At 44.4% G+C, this 20655-nt stretch overlaps 1 protein-coding gene across 1 annotated transcript in view; it reads left to right on the top strand.

The window, feature by feature from the left end:
* The window catches only part of COL17A1 (collagen type XVII alpha 1 chain), a 189336-nt gene that overhangs the window by 116325 nt on the left and 52356 nt on the right, over positions 1–20655 (top strand). The window contains exons 34-38 of the mRNA XM_086922741.1: positions 162–197; positions 806–886; positions 2615–2650; positions 11851–11919; positions 15641–15721. Of these exons, the coding sequence (XP_086778867.1) occupies positions 162–197; positions 806–886; positions 2615–2650; positions 11851–11919; positions 15641–15721 (303 nt within the window). The remainder of the gene's footprint in view (positions 1–161; positions 198–805; positions 887–2614; positions 2651–11850; positions 11920–15640; positions 15722–20655) is intronic.

Raw genomic sequence — 20655 nt, 5'->3', positions numbered from 1 at the left:
CCGAGTCCATTATCCATCGTGGAGTCTTAGCATGGCTGTAGGGAAGTGTTATCTTGAAGAGGAATGGATAGAGTCGACAACAAGTGAAAGAGCTGTGTTAGCAGGGGTGATAGTAATCTACCACTGTTTTATCCTAAAGCCATTTCTCTCTTTTCTTGTAGGTGATACTGGAGACCCGGGCAGAGTCATCGCTGCTGGTAGGTACTCATAGCTTACCCGTTATCTCATCTTTTATGTACTAGAAGTATTCGGTTTTTAATGTAGTGATCTGAAGTGCATGCAGTTTAGATTCTCTTTTAATGTTGAGTTTCATTAAAGACCAATTGATATCAATTGTCACTGTGCATTGGGACATTAAAAAAACACTTGACACCTGAGCTCTGTTTTCTCTTTTCAAGTTAAGTTTTCATTGTTAGGTTCATTGGGGCCTTCGCTTGTAAATGTTAAGAATCAGAAAACAGGATAACAAAATCAGTTTGTGAACTTGAAATTCACAAAATATTTTATAAATACCCACATATGTTTCAGGGACACAATTCTTTTGGGTGTCTCCTGTGGTAAGCAAAGGGTTATCTTAATCCACTTGTAAACAAGAAGACTGTGAAAGTGCTTTACACCTTTTTACTTTCAGTAGCACAAGTGCCCATTTCTTTCGCTCCATCTAACGCTAAAGTGAGCAATGATTCTAGAGCCAGCCTGACGCCTGCTGTACTGCATACTCTGCCTGTATCATGGCCTGGGTACCCAATAATATGAAGTGAAGATTTGATGAGCTATCTGTTGTTATTTATGTGTTGTATTACAGAGGGATCCTCTTCCGTCACTATTCCTGGTCCACCAGGACCTCCAGGACAACCAGGAGCCCAAGGCCTTCCAGGCGTTTCAGGTAAACAGTCCAATCCCGTAGATGTTAGTAACACATTTATTTATTTGTGAATTAAATTATTCAGATTTTCATGATGAAAGGTTCAGTATACAGAAAATCATTTTAAACCATATGGAAAATGTGTTAATTTGCATGGGAAATAATTAGTAGAATACCAATATCTGGACATCGCTACTTGGAGTACAAGACTACCGACGGAAGGAAATACTTAACTTATTCTTAACCGATGGTTGTATTCTGTTACATCAGTTTCTGTTTATCTGTGTCATTACAGACACTGGTAACCAGATGCACACCAGTCTTATCCCCACTCCTAAAGGACACCCCAGACCAATTTGCTAAGCCATATCTTCTCTGCATGGTAAAACAAGTCACCACAAACATGTTTACGATTTATTTAGCCTCATGATAGAGTTGCGGATTAAGTCCCTGGGGCAAAGCATGCTTCTGATCTATGCTGGAGCACACTATGCCACTTCAGGGGTCACTTCCTAAAGGGTGATGCCTTGCAAGACAGCCTAAGTCAGTTTATATTGCAGTATTTATGAACTCCACTAAGAGCAGGTCAACCATTGGGACCATGAAGCTTGAAAATTGAAAGAAACGAATAGAGGACAAGTATTTGAAATTGTGTTTAGATACTAGAGTGGCATTGGATACGCTTCACTGCTGGGCAAAAGTAATATATCCGTCCCTCAGTGAATCTAAGATACATTATTAGAGATGGGGAGAATCTATGTGGAAATTCAATTTCCATTAAGCATGTTTTGAAAGCCTTTGCTCAGGCAGCACAAAACGGAGGTAGTAGCACTAAGGACACAAAATGTCATGGATCAATGTCCTGAATCTGGGTTACCCTCCCATTTACATTTTCACTGAATACAAAGTCTTACAACAATGTCAACTTAAAGTTTGCACACATTAGTACACATAATTGATTCAGGATCTTGAAAGATAATCTTATCGCCAGAATCATTTATAAACGTGATTCAGAAATCGATAAACTACAATTCAGACAAATTGTATCCATCATAAACAGTGAGTCATGAGCTGAATAGAAATGAAAATAAAATAGCAATGTGAAGAACTTGCAAGCACAAGTAATGTCAATGTCATTCTCTGCCTTCTGTAAGAGACATGAGTCGAAAGAGGGGAAACACTTCAGACAATAGTACTAATCCGTGAGGGATAAACTGTTTACAGCGGAACAAAAGCGTTTCAGCAAAGGGCATGGTTTTACCCTCACCGTATCCTCATGGTTTGAGGTTTTAGAACAACCCCAGCAGGGGCAACTGGAACACACCAATGGTGATAAAAGTGAACCTTCATTTTGGAAATATGTATTGACCTCAACTTTACTGGCTTCAGTCACCCCAACTAGAATACGCTGTCATTGACCGATCTGATCGATTATTTTGTGAGGCCTTCTTGTGTGGCAGAATTCAAGCTATCTTTATTGCCATAATTTATCTGTACAGTGGTAATCCGTGGTTAATGTCATCTTTAAATTTGCATATTCATTCCTAGATTTACTCAAAATACATAAACCCCCTTTGTTAACTTGCACATTCTATAATATGTGTTTTGAAGTGCATATATTTCTTCTGCACATATTTCAGGAAATATTTGATGATTTAACTGTGAACATGTATAATTCTTTCGTTACATTTTCTCTTTAATGCAAAAAATGCAAACATTAAAATCTGACACAATTTGTTTTTAAACCAGGTCCCGTCGGGCCAGCTGGACTCCCAGGACAACCAGGTACAGTGTGCAATTCATAGTCCACGAGTATTGTCAACCAGTCTTTCTTTTGAGTTCCTCTCAATCCCTTTAAATAAAATGTAGCTCATCTGACCTCTAAGTAACCCTTTAGAGTCTGTTGAATTATGAAAGACGCTGGTAACTGTATCTACCTCATAGGCTTCTGTGTAGATCTGTTTTGCTGCAAAGTATCCCAGAGCGTTAAACATGTTACACATTAACTTATTGAGAGAAAGTTGTCTCCCAAGTCGTATTTTTTGTCTCTAAAAGCAAATCCAATCTGAGCTGCATATCTTATGTTTGACCTGTTGGCCCTAACCACTGTCATTGCCTCTGTGTTTCTCCCTATGGCGAGGAGCTTCGCTGTTCATTTGTCGGACCGAAGTGTCATCTTTTGTCCAGCCCTCAGAGCCAGTACTGTAGCAGCCAAAAAATGGGCCAAGGACCAGTGGCGGCCTGCACGGATCTGAGGTGGCAGGGCAGGGGCGAGGAGATAAGGGGTGTAAAACAAAAATAGACTTACCTCCTCGCCGCTCATCTCCTGCATCGTCTCTCCTCAGTCTGCCGACCAGGAAGCACTGCAGCCAGGCTCACCTGAGCCAATCACAACGCTGCAATGCAGCGTTGTGATTGTCTGAGTGTTGTCATTCGGCTCTCAGATAGGGACTGGGGTCCTGGGTATGTTCTCCACCCAGGCTGTAATGCAGTCTTGGTGGAAAACATGCAAAGTGAGCATGACTGCTTGGCCAGCCCGAGACGGACGGCCAAAGCATCATGCGCACTTCAGTGTGCCCGCCACGCCTCCCCAGGCCTGCCCTGGGAGCAGAGCTGCCCCTCCCGCCCACAAGCTGTTGCAGTAGGAAGGTACAAATAAAATGAGAATAACATTGTTATTATCATTTTACTTTTACTTTTCTTCGCACAGTGGGGCGATGCTCCTCCGCCTTAGCGGAGGAGCCGCTACTGCCAGGGACCACAACGGCTCATACTGAAGTTGTGGGCATGGGCTTTTTAAATGTTTCCTGTGACAGAGGAGGAGGCAGAGCCAGTGCTAGGGGTAAAAATGGGTGCAGAGAAAGAGGGAAAATGTCAGGTAGAACAAGCTGGCAGTAGAAAATGGGGTCTTACTTTCAGTTTAACTCTCCCCCCCCCCCCGTCCCCCTGTACTGCATTGTAAGCTTTTGTTCATTTAGGGTGTACTAACTGTTGTAACAAAGAGCCAGATCAGGGATGAGCATGGAATGTAGGAGCCAACACATACTTATGAAATGCAGAAGGCTTCCAGCCGAGGAATTGTGGACTTAGAATTGTATGTTTCCTGTTTTGATGCTTTAGTCTGTTTCCTGCCTCGTGCCACAATTCACACGTCACTTGGGCTAAGCTCGCATGGTCGCTGAGACTTTCTTCATGGGACCTACCCCTCCCCCAACCACCGCAACTACTTTACTAAAAATCTATACACAGAACATGCAGAAAACATATTGGAGGTCATTGACGAATCATTGAAGTCAGGAAGATTCACAAGGTGCATGGAAGTGCTGAACCACTCTACGTGTAGTTAGGTCACTTTAACCTCGGCGGGTGAACTTGACACACTCAATGTCCACCCAACCTGTATCACAAGTAACACTAAAGGCAGGCAGTACCCTAAGTAAGTACTCACCAATGTTCCGTCTGCAGTCATTTATTGTGACTGCCATCTTGAAGCAAATGCTACACCTTACAGTAAGCAGTTGTGAGATTGTGGAGAGTGCCAGTTTAGTGCACAAAGCGAGAGGTATATTTAAGTGACCACCCAGTGGGCAGGCTGTTCCTGCAGAGTGGTTTACAGTTCCAAAGTGATCTTTTTTACTCAGAGTGTAGGACTCGTACTTGTCAATCTTTCAAGCAACGCAACATGCTGCGCTGTGTTGTGTGAAAGGGAGACGTCAGAAGTGCACTACGTCTAGTCAAGTCAAGTCAAGTCAAATCAAGAGATTTATATAGCGCGCTACATACCCATAGGGTCTCAAGGCGCTTGAGGAAGGGTGGGGAATTACTTGTCGAATATCCAAGTTTTAAGTTGCTTTCTGAATGCTAGGTGGTTCTGAGTAAGGCGAAGGTGAGTGGGAAGTGAGTTCCAGGTTTTAGCAGCCAGGTAGGAGAAGGATCTACCTCCCATGGTGGTTTTGTTGATGCGAGGTACAGTGGCAAGGGCTTGGTTGGAGGATCGTAGCTGACAGGAGGGGGTGTAGAAGGACAGTCGTGTGTTGAGGCATTCGGGTCCAAGTTCGTAAAGTGCTTTGTGTGCGTGGGTTAGGAGGCGGAAAGTAATCCTCTTATTTACGGGGAGCCAGTGGAGGTTTTTCAGGTGATCAGAGATGTGTTCTTTACGCGGGATGTCTAGTATGAGCCTGGCTGAAGCGTTCTGGATGCGTTGGAGTTTTTTCTGGAGTTTTGCGGTGGTACCGGCGTATAGGGTGTTTCCGTAGTCCAGGCGGCTCGTGACCAGTGCGTGGGTGACCGTTTTTCTAGTTTCGGTGGGGATCCAGCGAAATGTTTTTTTGAGCATGCGAAGAATGTTGAAGCAAGATGATGAAACGGCGTTGACTTGTCTGGTCATCGAGAGTGAGGAGTCCAGGATGACGCCCAGGTTCCGTGCGTGGTCCGTCGGGATGGGTGCTTTTCCAAGGGCCTCTGGCCACCAAGAGTCATCCCAGGCGGAGGGGGAGGTGCCTAAGATGAGGACTTCTGTTTTGTCTGAGTTCAGTTTCAGACGGCTGTGCTTCATCCACTCGGCTACTTCTTTCATTCCTTCATGTAAGTTGGTTTTGGCGGTGTTAGGGTCTTTGGTGAGTGAGAGGATCAGTTGAGTGTCGTCAGCGTAGGAGATGATGTTGAGATTGTGTTGGCGAGCGATGGCCGCAAGGGAGCTCATGTATACGTTGAAGAGGGTGGGCTGAGTGACGATCCTTGTGGCACGCCGCAGATGACTTCAGAGGCCTCTGACTTGAATGGTGGGAGGCGGACTCTCTGGGTTCTTCCGGTGAGGAACGAGGTGATCCATTCCAGTGCTTTTCCTTGGATTCCGACGTTTCTGAGGCGCTGTAGAAGGGTGCTATGACAGACTGTGTCGAAGGCAGCGGAGAGGTCAAGGAGGATGAGGGCGACTGTGTCTCCATTGTCCAGTAGAGTTCGAATGTCGTCTGTTGCTGTGATAAGTGCGGTCTCGGTGCTGTGTTTGGCTCGGAAGCCGGACTGTGAGGAGTCGAGGGATTTGTTGGCTTCGAGGAAGGTGGCGAGCTGGTTGTTGACAGCTTTCTCAATGACTTTGGCCGGGAATGGAAGAAGCGAGATGGGGCGGTAGTTTTTGAGTTCGGTGGGGTCAGCTGTGGGTTTTTTCAGAAGGGCGCTGAGTTCTGCGTGTTTCCAGCTTTCCGGGAAGGTGGCGGAGTTGAGGGAGCAGTTGATGACATCTCGGAGGTGTGGTGCTATGATGGAGTCTGCTTTGTTGAAGATGTGGTGAGGGCATGGGTCAGTTGGGGATCCTGAGTGGATGGAGTTCATCAGGCGGATGGTGTCCTCAGTGGAGATTGGGTTCCAGTCGTTAAGGATGTTCAAGGGGGGTGAAGGTCCTGCAGAAGGTTGGGTGGGTTGGTCTCCGGGTCGGTTGTCGAAGCTGTTGTGGATGCCTGCGATTTTGTTGTGGAAGAACGAAGCTAGGGAGTCGCAGAGGGCTTGGGAGGGGGTGATGTCGTTGGAGTTGGCTGATGGGTTGGTAAATTCTTTGACGATGTTGAATAATTCCTTGCTGTTGTGGGCGTTGTTATCTAGTCGGTCTTTGAATGCGGCTTTCTTGGCAGACCGGATTAGTTGGTGGTGTATGCGGGTGGCGTTTTTGAAGGCGTCCCTGGTGCTGGTGTTTGGGTCTTTTTTCCAGGCTTTCTCGAGGGAGCGACAGAGTTTCTTCGATTTCTTAAGATCATCGTTGAACCAGGAGGCGTTTTTGCTGCCTAGTTTGATTTGACGTTTTTTCAACGGTGCTAGGATGTCGGCGCTGTTGGATAGCCATTGGGTGAGGTTAATGGCTGCTTGGTCGGGGTTTGAGGAGTGGGCAGGGGGGTTTTGAAGCGATGAGGAGATCTGATCGGTGGTGATTTTGTTCCAGTTTCTTCGCATAGTAGGTTGAGGATGGTTGTGGGTTGTGGTCTTCTTGTAGATAAAGTGAACGCAGCTGTGGTCCGTCCAATGGAGAGCTGTGGTGTGACAGAAGGAGACATGTTTGCTGGAGGTGAAGATAGGGTCGAGTGTGCGACCTGCATTGTGGGTGGGGGTAGTGACAAGTTGTTTGAGTCCGAGGTTGGCGAGATTGTCCAGAAGGGTGGTGGTGCTGCTGTCATTGCTCTTTTCCAGGTGAAAATTGAGGTCTCCCAATAGAATGTAGTCCTCGGAGGGGAGGGCGTGTGGGGTGATAAAGTCAGTGATGTCGTCCCTGAATTGTGCACGGGGTCCTGGAGGCCGGTAGAGGAGGGTGCCTCTGAGTGTGGTCTTGGGGTCGGTGTGGATCTGGAAGTGGAGGTGTTCGGTTGGCGTCAGAGCTGGTTGAGATGCGGATGGAATTCTTATGGACGATAGCGATGCCTCCTCCTGTTTGCTTGATGCGGTCCTTACGGATGATCTTGTATCCTTCCGGGATGGCAATGGTGATGTCTGGGGCTGAAGAGGCATTCATCCATGTTTCTGTTAGGAAGGCGACGTCCGGTGAGATGGTGTCTAGTAGATTCCAGAGGTCGATGGCGTGTCTGTGGACTGAGCGGGTGTTGAGCAGGATGCATTTTAGGTGGTTAGTGTCGGATCTCTGTATGGTGTTGGTGGATGAGGAGTTGGTTTTGGTGCCGTCGAACTTGCAGGAGTTGCAAGAGAAGGGTCCATGGGTGTGTCCAGGAGCGGCTTGGACGCAGTTGGGGGAACGGCCGGGGTTAAGGGCTAGGAGGGTAGTGGCATCGTAAGTGATGCGAGTGGGCTGGGCATTACGGGAACCAGGGGGTGTGGCGCTGGGCGCGGTCCAGGCGCAGACGGGCGTAGACGGGCTTACCTTTGGCGCACCTTCGGCGCGGCCGTAGCGCGTGGACGCTGCGCGTGGGGGCATTGGTCATAAATGGATGGTGGAGGGGGCGGAGCGTGGGAGGGGCTGCTGGGAGGCGGGAGCTAGGTGGAGGAAGGGCCAGGGACCATACACAAAATGGCAGCAACAACAACAAATGCTGCTTGGGGCACAGGCAGTGGGAGTAATGGGGCGCTAATAGGGCTATGTCTAGTCAGGGTAGTGCAGCAATTGAGGAGGAATACAAGCGCAGGGTCAGAGCGCTGTGACAATATGCAGGTATAACACAACACGCACGTAGTCAAAGAAATGCCCACAACACGCACTTAGTCAAAGAAATGCCCAGTAATGCGCGCTAGCGCTACAAGTTAATAATCAGAGGTCAAGCGATTGGAACAATAGTAATAATTAATGTTTAGTAAAGCGCTACTATGTATCAATCCGGTGCCGAGTCGAGCGCTGCAACACCACGGGTATAAGGGGAGGAGCTAAACAAATGTCCGCAAGTTCGCGCTAGTGAAAGAAAATGCAAATCCGAGTTGGGCGCTATGAAGTTAGAAGGCAGTGTGCAGGCAAGCGCTACGATTTAATAGTAAAGCAGAGTATAGTTAAGCGCTACGATACCATCCGTTTCAAGAGAGGAGGAAGCGAGGGGAGCGACCGTCCGTGTCCAGGACAGGAGGGTCACAGTTCAACGTTCGTGCGAGGGCGGCTTGTAGCTCCAGTGGGTGGGAGGGGCTGCTGGGAGGCGGGAGCTAGGTGGAGGAAGGGCCAGGGACCATACACAAAATGGCAGCAACAACAACAAACGCTGCTTGGGGCACAGGCAGTGGGAGTAATGGGGCGCTAATAGGGCTATGTCTAGTCAGGGTAGTGCAGCAATTGAGGAGGAATACAAGCGCAGGGTCAGAGCGCTGTGACAATATGCAGGTATAACACAACACGCACGTAGTCAAAGAAATGCCCACAACACGCACTTAGTCAAAGAAATGCCCAGTAATGCGCGCTAGCGCTACAAGTTAATAATCAGAGGTCAAGCGATTGCAACAATAGTAATAATTAATGTTTAGTAAAGTGCTACTATGTATCAATCCGGTGCCGAGTCGAGCGCTGCAACACCACGGGTATAAGGGGAGGAGCTAAACAAATGTCCGCAAGTTCGCGCTAGTGAAAGAAAATGCAAATCCGAGTTGGGCGCTATGAAGTTAGAAGGCAGTGTGCAGGCAAGCGCTACGATTTAATAGTAAAGCAGAGTATAGTTAAGCGCTACGATACCATCCGTTTCAAGAGAGGAGGAAGCGAGGGGAGCGACCGTCCGTGTCCAGGACAGGAGGGTCTGTGGCACACTTCTGACCTCTCATTGTGCTGGTGCATTTCAGACCAGACGGACGAGCCGCAGACAACATTCTTCACCATTTAATGGAGACCCCCAGTTGGCAGTCCGCAACTGGGTCCAAAGGCCATTCTTCTGCTAGCCTCCTTGGCAGCGCCTTCCAATATCTTTTTAATTTTTATTTTAGAGAATTTATAGAGCGCCCAGCTACCCAAAAGGGTCTCTCGGCACTAGAGCAAAACAGTTACAGGGTGCATAAGCCGAAAGCGAATCCATTAGGCCATTAAGAGCAGTTGAAGAGTAAAGTCTTTAGATTCTTACGGAACAAGAGTAGAGAGTGGCAGTTCCTAAGAGCCAAAGGAAGGGAGTTCCAATTTTTGGGCCCAAATATGCAAAGGAGCGACCCTTCATGCAGGAAAAGCGAAACCTGGGCATTGTGCATAGCGCAAGGTTAGCTGATCTTAGTGACCGGGTAGGAACATAAGGTAACACCAGGCCACGGATGCATGTAGGTGCGAGGCCATGCCTGGCTCGGAGCATGTAACACAATACCTTAAATTTAATTTGTTTGCTGACCTTGAGCCAGTGAAGCTTATGGAGAGAGGGAGAGACAAAAGTATGTTTAGGCATTCAAAAGAGAAGGCGGGCAGTCGCATTATAAATGATCTGTAAATGGCGGATCACAGATTTAGCTGCGCCCAGGTATAGGACATTTCCATAGTCCAATCTGGACGTTATCAAGGCCTGTAAAACCGTTCTGTGGGTATTCAAAGGAATCAGCCAGAGATTTTTCTTGAGCCATTTGAGAGTGAAAAAACAAGAGGCTGTGAGTTTTGAGACCTGCGGCTTAAGTGAAATGTCCTTATCAATAATAAAGCCAAGGTTCTTGACTTTATCAACCGGCGTAGGTAAGGGTCCCAGGGAGGCCGGCCAGCGTTTAACTCCCCGGAGTTCGGGATTGTTGCCCAGAATCATAACTTCAGTTTTGTCGCCATTAAGCTTTAAAGTAATCCTGTTAATCCAGCGGGCGACATTAGTCAGACCTTGCCTAAGTGAGGACGCATCTACAATCTGTGCATTAGAAAGTGAGAAAATTATCTGGGAGTCATCAGCGTAGGAGAACAGAGTGAGACCAGACTCCTCAATCACGTCCATCAGAGGGCGGAAGTAAATGTTAAAAGGCAGGGGACTCAAAATGGAGCCCTGCGGAACCCCCAAGGGCAGTGGGAGGGTTTTGTATGTGTTATCAGTTGATGAGACCTGAAAAGTACGATCTTTTAAAACGAGGACATCCATCTTAGTGCCATGTCCACAATGCCTAGCATCTCCAATCTGTCCAGTAATATAGAATGTAGAACTGTATCAAAAGCTGCACTTAAATCCAAAAGGATAAGTGCAGCTGTTCCACCGTAATCCTGCTCTTGCAGATGGAGCTCTGTGACTCCCAGTAAGGCGGATTCCATACTATGGCCTGCCCTAAAGCCGGACTGACACAGATGGAGCTGATTGCAGGAAGTAACAAAGGAGAAGAGTTGAGTGTTGATATGCTTTTCAAGAATCTTAGAAAAGGCTGGGAGGAGAGAAATGGGCTGAACAATTGGCCCAACAAAGGGGGTCAATGCCTTCCTTCTTGAGCAAAGGGTGTACTACAGCATGTTTCCAATTCTGGGGACATAGCCCATACTCAGAGAGGAGTTGAGAAGAGCAAGAATTATTGTAAGGGCAGCATCGTCAATGAATCTAAGTTTAGACATGGGAAGAGGGTCTAGCGGAGAGACAGACTTAATGGTGTCTAATAAAGTATGCAACAATGCTAAATCCAATAGGAGGCAATTCCACCTATGCGCTTACCATTCTTATCGGCTACTCCAGCAGGCCGCTTGCCTCTGGATCATAATCACTTGCAAGGCTCAACTTAAGTGTAACAGCTGTCACATTCCTTTGCACCATGCGGGACCCCGCAGACCGAATAGATTTATACCCAAGAAGTCTGATGCACAACCCTTCCTCCAATACCTAAATTACCTTAATGCAGGCCTAATTGATTGCCCTAGTTATTGCATTCTCCCAATCGGGATGACCCCAGGCTAAGGAGTAATACCTTAAATCTCCCACCAGATACTAGGTGCTCACATGCCTTGCCCTGATGATGATGTCACATCATTAAATGTCAAACTACATCGACTGTAGGCATACCAATTTCTCTTTCACTATATTAAAATAACTAAAGGAGTCAAACGCGAGAGGGCGCAAATTGGCCCTTTTCTGGCGTTGTAAATCTTGATTAGCATTTTGCATCGTGGATGCACCAAAAATGTGGTGCAAATACCACTCAACATGGTAGTAAATCAGGGCTTTAGTGATTATCATTTGCGATATGATCCGGTACTGTGATCTACCAGTGCTGTGTCACCACTGCACGGCATTCTGGGAAGTATAGACCCTCGATGCTCCACACATGGATAGGCGCATGATGATCATACATACATTACTTTCTCCTAAAGGGTGCATATTTGCAGCATTTATTTGCTGCAGAAAAGGTTACCAATTGACGCAGGAACAAAAAGGGAAAAGAGGGTGTCAGCTGCTTCACCTTTTTACATGAGCCTATTGAAATATTAGTTCACGGAAGATTGTGTCATTAAGGAGAGGAAGGGTCTGCACATCATTTACGTTTTTCTTAGATTGTATGTTTTTTTGTTTTACATTTTTGAATTTCTAATTTAATTTTCTATCCAGATAAAACTATGCTAACCTGTCATTTTTACATTTTTGAATACGTAGGTGTTAAAGGAGCCCGTGGTGATCCTGGTGAAACATCAGTCGTATACAGCTCTTCTCAAACCTCAGAACGTAAGGAAGTAAAATAAACTTTTATATTTTTGGAATAGATAGCTCACAAAAGCGGCAGTTCAAAGTACCGCACAGCAACAGAGACGTAACCACACAATTTGCATACGTCCTCTCTTGGCACTGGTTAAATACATTTAAGAACAAGAAATGTTTTATAAGGACTACATATTCATTTCAGTATCAAAAAGAAATGAGAAAAAATCTGCTGAGCAGTGCAGAATGAATCATTCTCTTGTAACTCACTCTCGTGTCCCCCTGTCATTCTGATTGGGTAACGATTGCCATTGCAACCACGTTGCGAATGGAGTCGCTCCGCACTCCCCCTCTCCTAACCTGGCAGGCAGGCCATAGAGAAGCTGAGTTGCATAGCTTTCCCTGGGTCCTCCGCTGCACATTACAAAGGTGTTAGCAAGGACTAATGTGGGAATCGTCCATTTTGGATGAATTCCACTTTGATTTGCAGCTTTTTAGTTCGAGCCTGGGCAGAGCATGCGCTGTTTGGTGAGGCATGCTGTATTCAAGTATGAAGCTCCTTCCACTCTCTGTCCATATTTTTTATTCGCTTGTGTCATTGTCCACTGTAAACTGTGGCTGTTCATTGGTCAAAAGGCTTAGTAGTTCCGTCTTAGTACCACCTTTTCTCATTTTGTATCCTCCAATGGCGACACTCCCTGTTACGTGTGTTGCTTCTCAGTAAGCTTTAACCCCTTTACCGCGGCCCCGATTTTCCCGCAGTGCGGCACTTCCGCAAAACGGGCGGGGCCGCGTCGGCCATTGGCCGACGGCAGCACTGGGGAGGTAGTGCAAGGAAGGGGGTAATTACAGCCTCTGAGCACTATTTTCTCAAATAGCTTTGTCCCGCCTGCTGTTGCAGACAGGACACGGTTTCTCCTAATGCTTTTTAAAACATTTTTATAGCACGGGCACTGAACGCATTTGCGATGTAATAGGTCTCGCATTTGCGAGAGTTTAAGCTATTGGCATTGTAAATGACAATGCCTTTTATTTATCTGTTTTAAAAACAACAAATAAATAAAAGGCATTGTCATGTACAATGCCAATAGCTCAAACTCTCATAAATAGGAGACCTATTGCATTGCAAATGCTTGTTTTGCATAGTTTTGAGGTCAGCAGGACTTGTGTCAGTGTTCTGGTCAATTTGATTGTGTTTATAATGTTTTAGAGACTGCATGTAGATGTTATTGTCGCAGATGTATTTTGGTCGCTAGAGGCCTCCATATGAATTGAATTTAAAGATAACTCTGCCATGATGTAGAACTGCATTTATAATGGACATTAATAAGTGGAGCTACTTGCTCTGCAAAGTGCTGTTTAACCTTGTTTTGTCGCTGTGCACAGCCAGTCGTTCTTTTATTTGATCTACACGTCTTTTTGTTATATATCTGTGCCATGGTTGTCTGTTTTTTGTCTCCGTCATCTGTTGTTTCATCTTGGTCGTCAGTTTTTTTCATCTTGGTCATCTGTTGTTTCATCTTGGTCATTAGTTTTTTCCTCTCCGTGATCTGTTGTTTCATCTTGGTCATCAGTTTTTTCATCTCCGTGATCTGTTGTTTCATCTTGGTCGTCAGTTTTTTAATCTCCGTGATCTATTGTTTCATCTTGGTCATCAGTTTTCTCATCTTGGTCTTCAGTTTTTTCATCTTGGTCGGCTGTTTTTGTGGTGTTCAATATTTTGCCACAGTCCTTGGAGATGTTCTTCCTCTCTGTGTTCCTTGATTCGGGAAATGTTTTCTTTGTCTCGTTTTTGCTCCTGCGCTCTGAGTGTCCTCGTGTTTTTCTTGTTTCTTAGTCCTGACAGACTCCTTGGATCCTTGAGTTTTAACCATTGCAAAATACTATGTTAACTTCCTATCAGTTTGAGGAAACCTAGAGTAGCCCAAAATCCAACACTTATAAATCAGTAAAAGCATTAGTAAAACTGAGAAATCAACCATGAAAATAAAGATTCATAGCGATAAAGTCTAAGGCTCAAATCCTCACAAATGTAATTTTTCCTCTAGTAAAGCTATGATTGGACACTGGTCGGTATTTAGATGCCCTCTATCTCATGAACTTGATCAAACACTTTGTGTGTGATCAGCCCATCCAGAATGGCTTTGTATCTAGAGAAATATAGATTTAAGACCTCTCTGCTAAATCCATTCCATGCATGTGGACATATCACATTAAATGCTGCCCCACGGAGTATGTCAGGGTTACAAATGCATTTGTAAATTGGAGATTGCATTACAGGCCCAGCTTCCTAAACTCTGCTTCCAAAAGGACTTTATAGCGCTAGTGGTACATGCTTGCAAACAACGTCCGCCTCCGAGAAGATGATGCAGTCAATGGCAAGACTCAAATAACTGAAGACAGGCAACAATCCCTGAGGTTGCAGCAGGGACCACTCCAGTCACGGTGCTTACAGCAAGTAATGACATGTCCATTTGCTCTTTTTACATGGTTATGTTATGTAACCACTACCTTACTGTACGCTAGTTGGGCATTTGTTGAAGCCGGCGGTACCATTATGAAGGTAGACCCTGGCAAGTCACAACAAAATGGACCGCAATAGGCAACCGTTATTTCTTTTAGTGACTCTAGTGAGCTAACCACTGCTGTCAGGGCAGCACCCCCAGCATCTGGATTAATTGTCCACAGCATTAGCCTGTAGCCTGATGGGGTGTATTATCAGAGGGGAGAGCTCTGGCCTTCTTATCCTGCTGCAGACATAACTTCCTGCTGTTAGCAGTATGAGTGGCAGCACTACAATGTGGCTGTTGCGAGCAGTAAGACCACTTAATGCTACCGACCACTGTCTCCTGTTCCGTGACCTGTTGTATAGAGCTGCCATTGCCATGGTGCTAGTATATCCCCCTGTTACTACACACTTTTAAATCAAGCAGTAGGTTAATGTGCAAATCTACCATGTGTCAGTTTCTACAGACTTTACAGAGTACAGCTACAGTAACTGTAGTTTCAAGCTGAAGAGTGACGTCAGACTTCTCAAAGCAGCCCTGGAATATGTTGCTCCACATGAAACATAAAAAGCAAAAAGTAGCCATTTGCAAATATCACCGCAGTCCTCAGAACTCTACCATGTCCGCCTACTCATACAAGGTGAATTTACAAACTTGCCTGCTTCATCATAAATCCTCAATAGAGACTCGCTAACTGTCTTGTACCGAAACAAAGCATCTTAGAGGTATTCAAGTAATGTAAAGCTTTCAGAATGTAAAGCTTTGAGAAACTGGGGACTAAGTTTTAAGAAAAACCTCATCCTGATGCATACTTTTTCAGGTTGAGCCCAATGAATCTAGAATTCACATCACCTGGAGTTCCAGGTACCTAAGTCCCATTCCATGAGGCAATGAAAAAATACATGGAATGCCTTCTGTTTTGGAGACAGTTAGGATCTGGTTACCCTTAACTTCATGCTTTTGGAAAATAGAGTGTCCTCTATCCTATTGTGGGTTCCAAGGTTGCACTCTGTCTTGTTCTCTTTATATTATTTTTCTGTTCTGAATATTAGATGTACTCACCTCCATACTCACTAGTTGTCATTTTTTAGATGGACTCACCTCCGTACTAATCAGTTGTCATTTGTGTACATACGGTCTCTTTCTAACACTGGGTGATCTTTTGACTTCTGTAAAGACTCTGGCGATCCCTGTTTCACATTAAATTCACAGTTGTGACATGCATGTCTTAATTTCCTTAGGTGCACAACCAATTCCAGGTCCTCCTGGACCACCAGGACCCCCAGGACCACCTGGCATTGCAGGAGTATCAGGGGCAGCAGGTAGGGAAAGGCCTCTGTGGTAGTAGTTGTGTCGCCCAATGTTGCATTTCCACAAGAGTAAAAGATACATTTATGTTATAAACTCCAGTGCAGGGTTTTTTGAAGTCCCAGCCAAAATTAAGTTTTGCAGTTTGATTGCTCCTTTCCTCTAGTAAGCAGGGCATTTTTAGACCATTTGTTGTAAAACTTCATGCCCTCTTGTGGCTTTTTGTGGTGGCACCATAATGCTACAATAGCCTTAAAGCATCATTGCCATGGACGGTATCTACTTCTTGCGACTTGAGAGCTTTTCGGAGGTCATCATCCATTGCCTGGTTCTGTGCAACACAGGTAATTTTCTTCATCATCTGTCAGGTAAGTAACTGCCTACTTCCTACCTTTAGCATTGATTTTTCCATCATGCAGATTATTATTACTCAGACTCTTCCTAGAGATAATCACATTAATATTGGTAACACTGCTGTAGCTCAGACCCACTCAAACATTTATCTCCAAATCGACGATCATTACAGCTGCATGAGAGATAAAGAGAGAAAATTATCACTTTCTAACATCTCATTACAGTGTATCCAATGTGGTCACACAATAACTCACTCACAACTTAATCTGAGTTTAGTAGGGTTTAATTTAGAAGAAATCAATATAGACCAATCTCAACATGATCGTATAGAAATAAAGAAAGACCAAAATAAGTCCAAATCTCCTGAAGAAATTTACCCTCTATAATACAAAGCAGATGACTAACTCTATGACGACGATTGAGATGATCAGGAAAAGAGAATTGAATATTAAATTGCAGCATATCATTTTCCAAAGTAAGCATGAGCAAGCTATCTCTCCCTACACTTCCTTAAAAGGGCAACCCTAAACCAGGAAGCATTTAGTAAAGGTGAAATCAGAAACGTGTCAGCTGTTAGAGTCTTCAGTAGAAGACACTCCAACCATAGGTCAGGTAGAATAAAGCCACACCAGCAGACATATATATCTACTCTCTGTGAAAACTTAGGATGACTCTCTCTGTCCTTCACTACTTTTCAGCATAAAATATCAATTGCATTCAGGGTAGATAATCCCACATGATCCTTGCTAGTGAATTTCCATGGCTCCGGCACAATTTGCACCACCTTTCCCACATCGATAAGTTGCGACTTCGTCCTTAGTCATTCCTCTCCACCTCCATGAGAACTTGCCTCCTTGCTCCTCAACGCACTTCTCCTTGCCAACTTCGTCTTCTTATACCTTGCTATCTAATGAAAACAAAAGCTTTCTATGATAACTAATGAGGCCTTGTCCATACCTGCAGAGTAAACAAAATACAAGCAAATGTATCCTACGTTGAAGGTTAAATACGAATTACATATTAGACTTTAAACATGAGCTTGAACTGGACTAGGTTCTCGAGGCCCACTCTAGTCAACTTTAGCAGTGCAGAGAGTTACAGAATACGTGCACATTTCTATCCACACAATTAATGCAGCTTCTTAAGACATGTATAAGTTGTAAAGGATTAGGAAGATGTCATTCTAAATGCAGCTGCATGGAAATTATTCTTGTCACATGTATAATTGATTAAATGTTGATTTAAAAATACACTTTCTAAATTATTAACCTCTGAATGGGACACATTTTGTAACTTCTCCTGGCACATTAATATATAAATGTTCCATAGACCTTCAATAATCACGTTCTATACACACATTTTTAAGGTGGAGTACTTTAAATATGCAAAACTCAACTCTCCTTGGTAACATTAATCATGCAGAATATATTTGAGTGCTGACTACTCGTGATTATGATGCACTCCTAAGGTATCTCAGATGAGATCAAGATTGCACTTCTCCACACTGAACCAAGAGTTCACCTGCTGCGGTTCGGATGCAGTCACCTTCAGGGGTAAAACTCCATACCTGGTGGAAAATTCCAGGCAGCTACTAACCAATGGTTTTACAGAATCCAGTTGCCGCCACATCTATTGATCTGACATGAAAAAATCCATTTGCCTTTTAATATATAACGCTGTCTTACTTTTAGTTGTTTTCATCATTTAACCAGTAAAATGTCCCTTGCTTTCTCCACTAGAAATACATAGCCCCAGATGCTACAATTGAAATGAGTACAAAGTGTTTGGCCACCTTGATTCGTCACAATCTCTCTGCATCCTTTGATACAGTTATCCACGACCTGTTGGTGATTTGTTTACATCTGGTCAGTGTTCGGACTTAGGCCCTTGCCTGGCTTGCTGCCTATTTGCAGAATCACCCCAGATCATCCACTCCCCCTCAATCAGAATACAACATTTCTTTACAAGATGTGTCATAGGATTTCTCTCTTAGCCCTACACTGTTCATCATCTGTGTTTTGCTCTTTGCCCGGCTCATGCACTCTTGAACTCCTGTACTGCGTGGATGATACCCAGCTGAGCATACAGCTCAGGACAACTCCTCTATAGCCTATGAGAACTAACTCATGGTAGTTCTCTCTTGGATAAGTGAGTGTTCCCTTGGACACAATGCTGACAAAACTGAGGTTTTGTGCTCCACAAGCACACTTCCGAGTGAACGTTGGATTGGTGGCACTCCAACTTCAGCCCCGCCATCAGGAACCTTGGTATCTACTTTGATTACATTATCTACCTATCCATGAAGGTCAGTAAGATGTTACCGTCCTGCTTTCCTCATCCTTGCTTCTTTCCTAAAATAATGCCTTTTCATAACCTCATCTAGTGTCAAAGCAGTGTCCAGGGCAATTACTCTATCATGCCTGAGCACTGCAATTTTCTGTAGTTGTGCCTTCTTGAATTCTTTGTCACTCCCCTTCATAGAAGATAGAATTTTGTGGTAAGGCTCATTTTGTACTCACCTCACCAGACTGGTACCTCATTTAGTACTTTCTTGTATTGGATTCTGTTCAAACCTCTGTATCTGGTTCATTAGGCCTATCACAAGTGTGGCCCGTTATTCATCAACTTCTAGGCTTCTGATGATTCCTTTCAATTTCTTGAAATGGCCAGAAGCTTGCACCTTCTCATCGTTTGCTATCGAACACTGGAATGCACTACTCTCTAGTCTGGTCTGTGATCCATAGTGGCAGGGTTCGCTTTCAGGTGATTGTTGCTGTCTATAACTCTCAGGACTAGGCTAGATTTCACCCAATCATGCCTGTCTTTCGGTGGACGTTTAAGATGCCAGAATGTTTGTGTAGCTGAACTTCACATTAAAGACATGCCCAGAAAGGTCTAGGATCAAAATGCACGTAGACACAGGGGACACATTTTGAATTAGCAGTTCACCTTGACCACACTTAAATTGTCTTAATGCTGGCTACATCTGTTGCTTGTAGAATCAGCGTAGTCACAAAAATTGCTTTTGAATAACTTTCAGTTAACTTTTTTGTGTGATTAAAACTGCAATCTAATACTGGTTGTGATTCTTTTCCACACTCAGCCATAAACCCTGGTTTGTCTATTGCATTTTTATAATCCATTGACATAATTTCATGTGTTGTATTTTTTATTATCTAGAGAGACTTTGTTAGAAAAGTGTTCCCCAATGGTAATATTATGGCTAACGACAATTATGAAAATGACCTAGGTGCGAAGTGACTAGAGCGTACAATCCTCAGAAGGGCACGGCTTTACCAAACCTTTGCAATACTGTAAAGTAAAAAAAACAGCATTATAGTGGCATAAACACCACTGGCAATACATCAAAGCACCTTTGTAAATGCTAGTTTCACAATGCCTAAGAGGCCTCATGGATCTGAAAGTAGGCTGGACTTCTTGTGCTTCCAGTGAGAACACTTGTCTGCAGTTTGTTCCCCTAGTCTCACAGTGGTTCCAGGTTTTTAAATTGGAAGCTACAGTGCAGCAAGTTGTATTGTGGTTTGAATTGTAACACGTGCCTATTGGCTAATATGTACTTCAGTTGTCAGGAAATGTTGCAGACCACAGACAATGCTGAATCATTGCTATCCCTAGTGACCACTGGGGCATAGAGGCTAACATAAAATACATGAATCTGAAGCATTCCAGCTGAATGACCATCACCGGTGTCTGACATAGTGAGCTTTGGAACACACTGGCCATAATTATGGTCACTCGTATTGTGCGTCAGGGGTGTAGAACTGCCATTGTGATGTCATATACTGAACCTAGAGCAAGGTAGCAATCACTATCAAAAGGCATAGTGGCCTTTGAGTAGAGTGGCCATCTTTATTGTCAGTCCAGCTTTTTGCAGTAAAGCTTCAGTTCCACACACACACGGACACATACAACCCTTTTGGATAGAGTCAAAGAAATTGCGAATAACCTTGACGCTGTGCTATTTTTTTTATTTTGGTTCAATGGAGTGGTACACAGCTACTTTTTTAGGTGATTACAGTGGTGTTTCATGATTCCTGATGTCAGCAGACAGTGCCTTTTTGTTGTCTCTGTTGGACCATAGGAATACCCTAGAACTTGTTCTTCTTGAAGAGTAAACAACAGCATAGTTTTGATAGGTTTGAACTCCCCCATCACAAGAGCCTTGTGATTACAGTACCATGTGGCCATATTGTAGTTCAAGTGACTACCAGTTTAATGGAGGGCAAATGCCCATCACCTTTAAATGGCTGACATGTTTTGCAGATGGTATTTTTGTCACTTGTAATATGTTTCCTGGGGGCTCCTATTTATTGAGCACAGGCCTTAGTATATCCACTTCAATGCACCCAAAGGACAATTGTACATTTGAGGTGCGGTAGGTTAAAATGAATGGCATCATAATACACTGAGTGTTTTTTTGCAGCATTGCTTGAACATTGGACTCTACATCGCTTACATCCTCTCTTTCATCACCTTCTTAAACCACTGTTTATCTAAATATTCAGCACGGGAGAAGAATTCTTACTGCATGGTGATGTGTTCCTGCTGAGGCTGGCTTTTCGATGCAAACATT

Source organism: Lissotriton vulgaris, chromosome 5 (genome assembly GCF_964263255.1).
Source record: "Lissotriton vulgaris chromosome 5, aLisVul1.2, whole genome shotgun sequence".
NCBI lineage: Eukaryota > Metazoa > Chordata > Amphibia > Caudata > Salamandridae > Lissotriton > Lissotriton vulgaris.
This window is presented reverse-complemented; position numbering and strand designations above follow the sequence as displayed.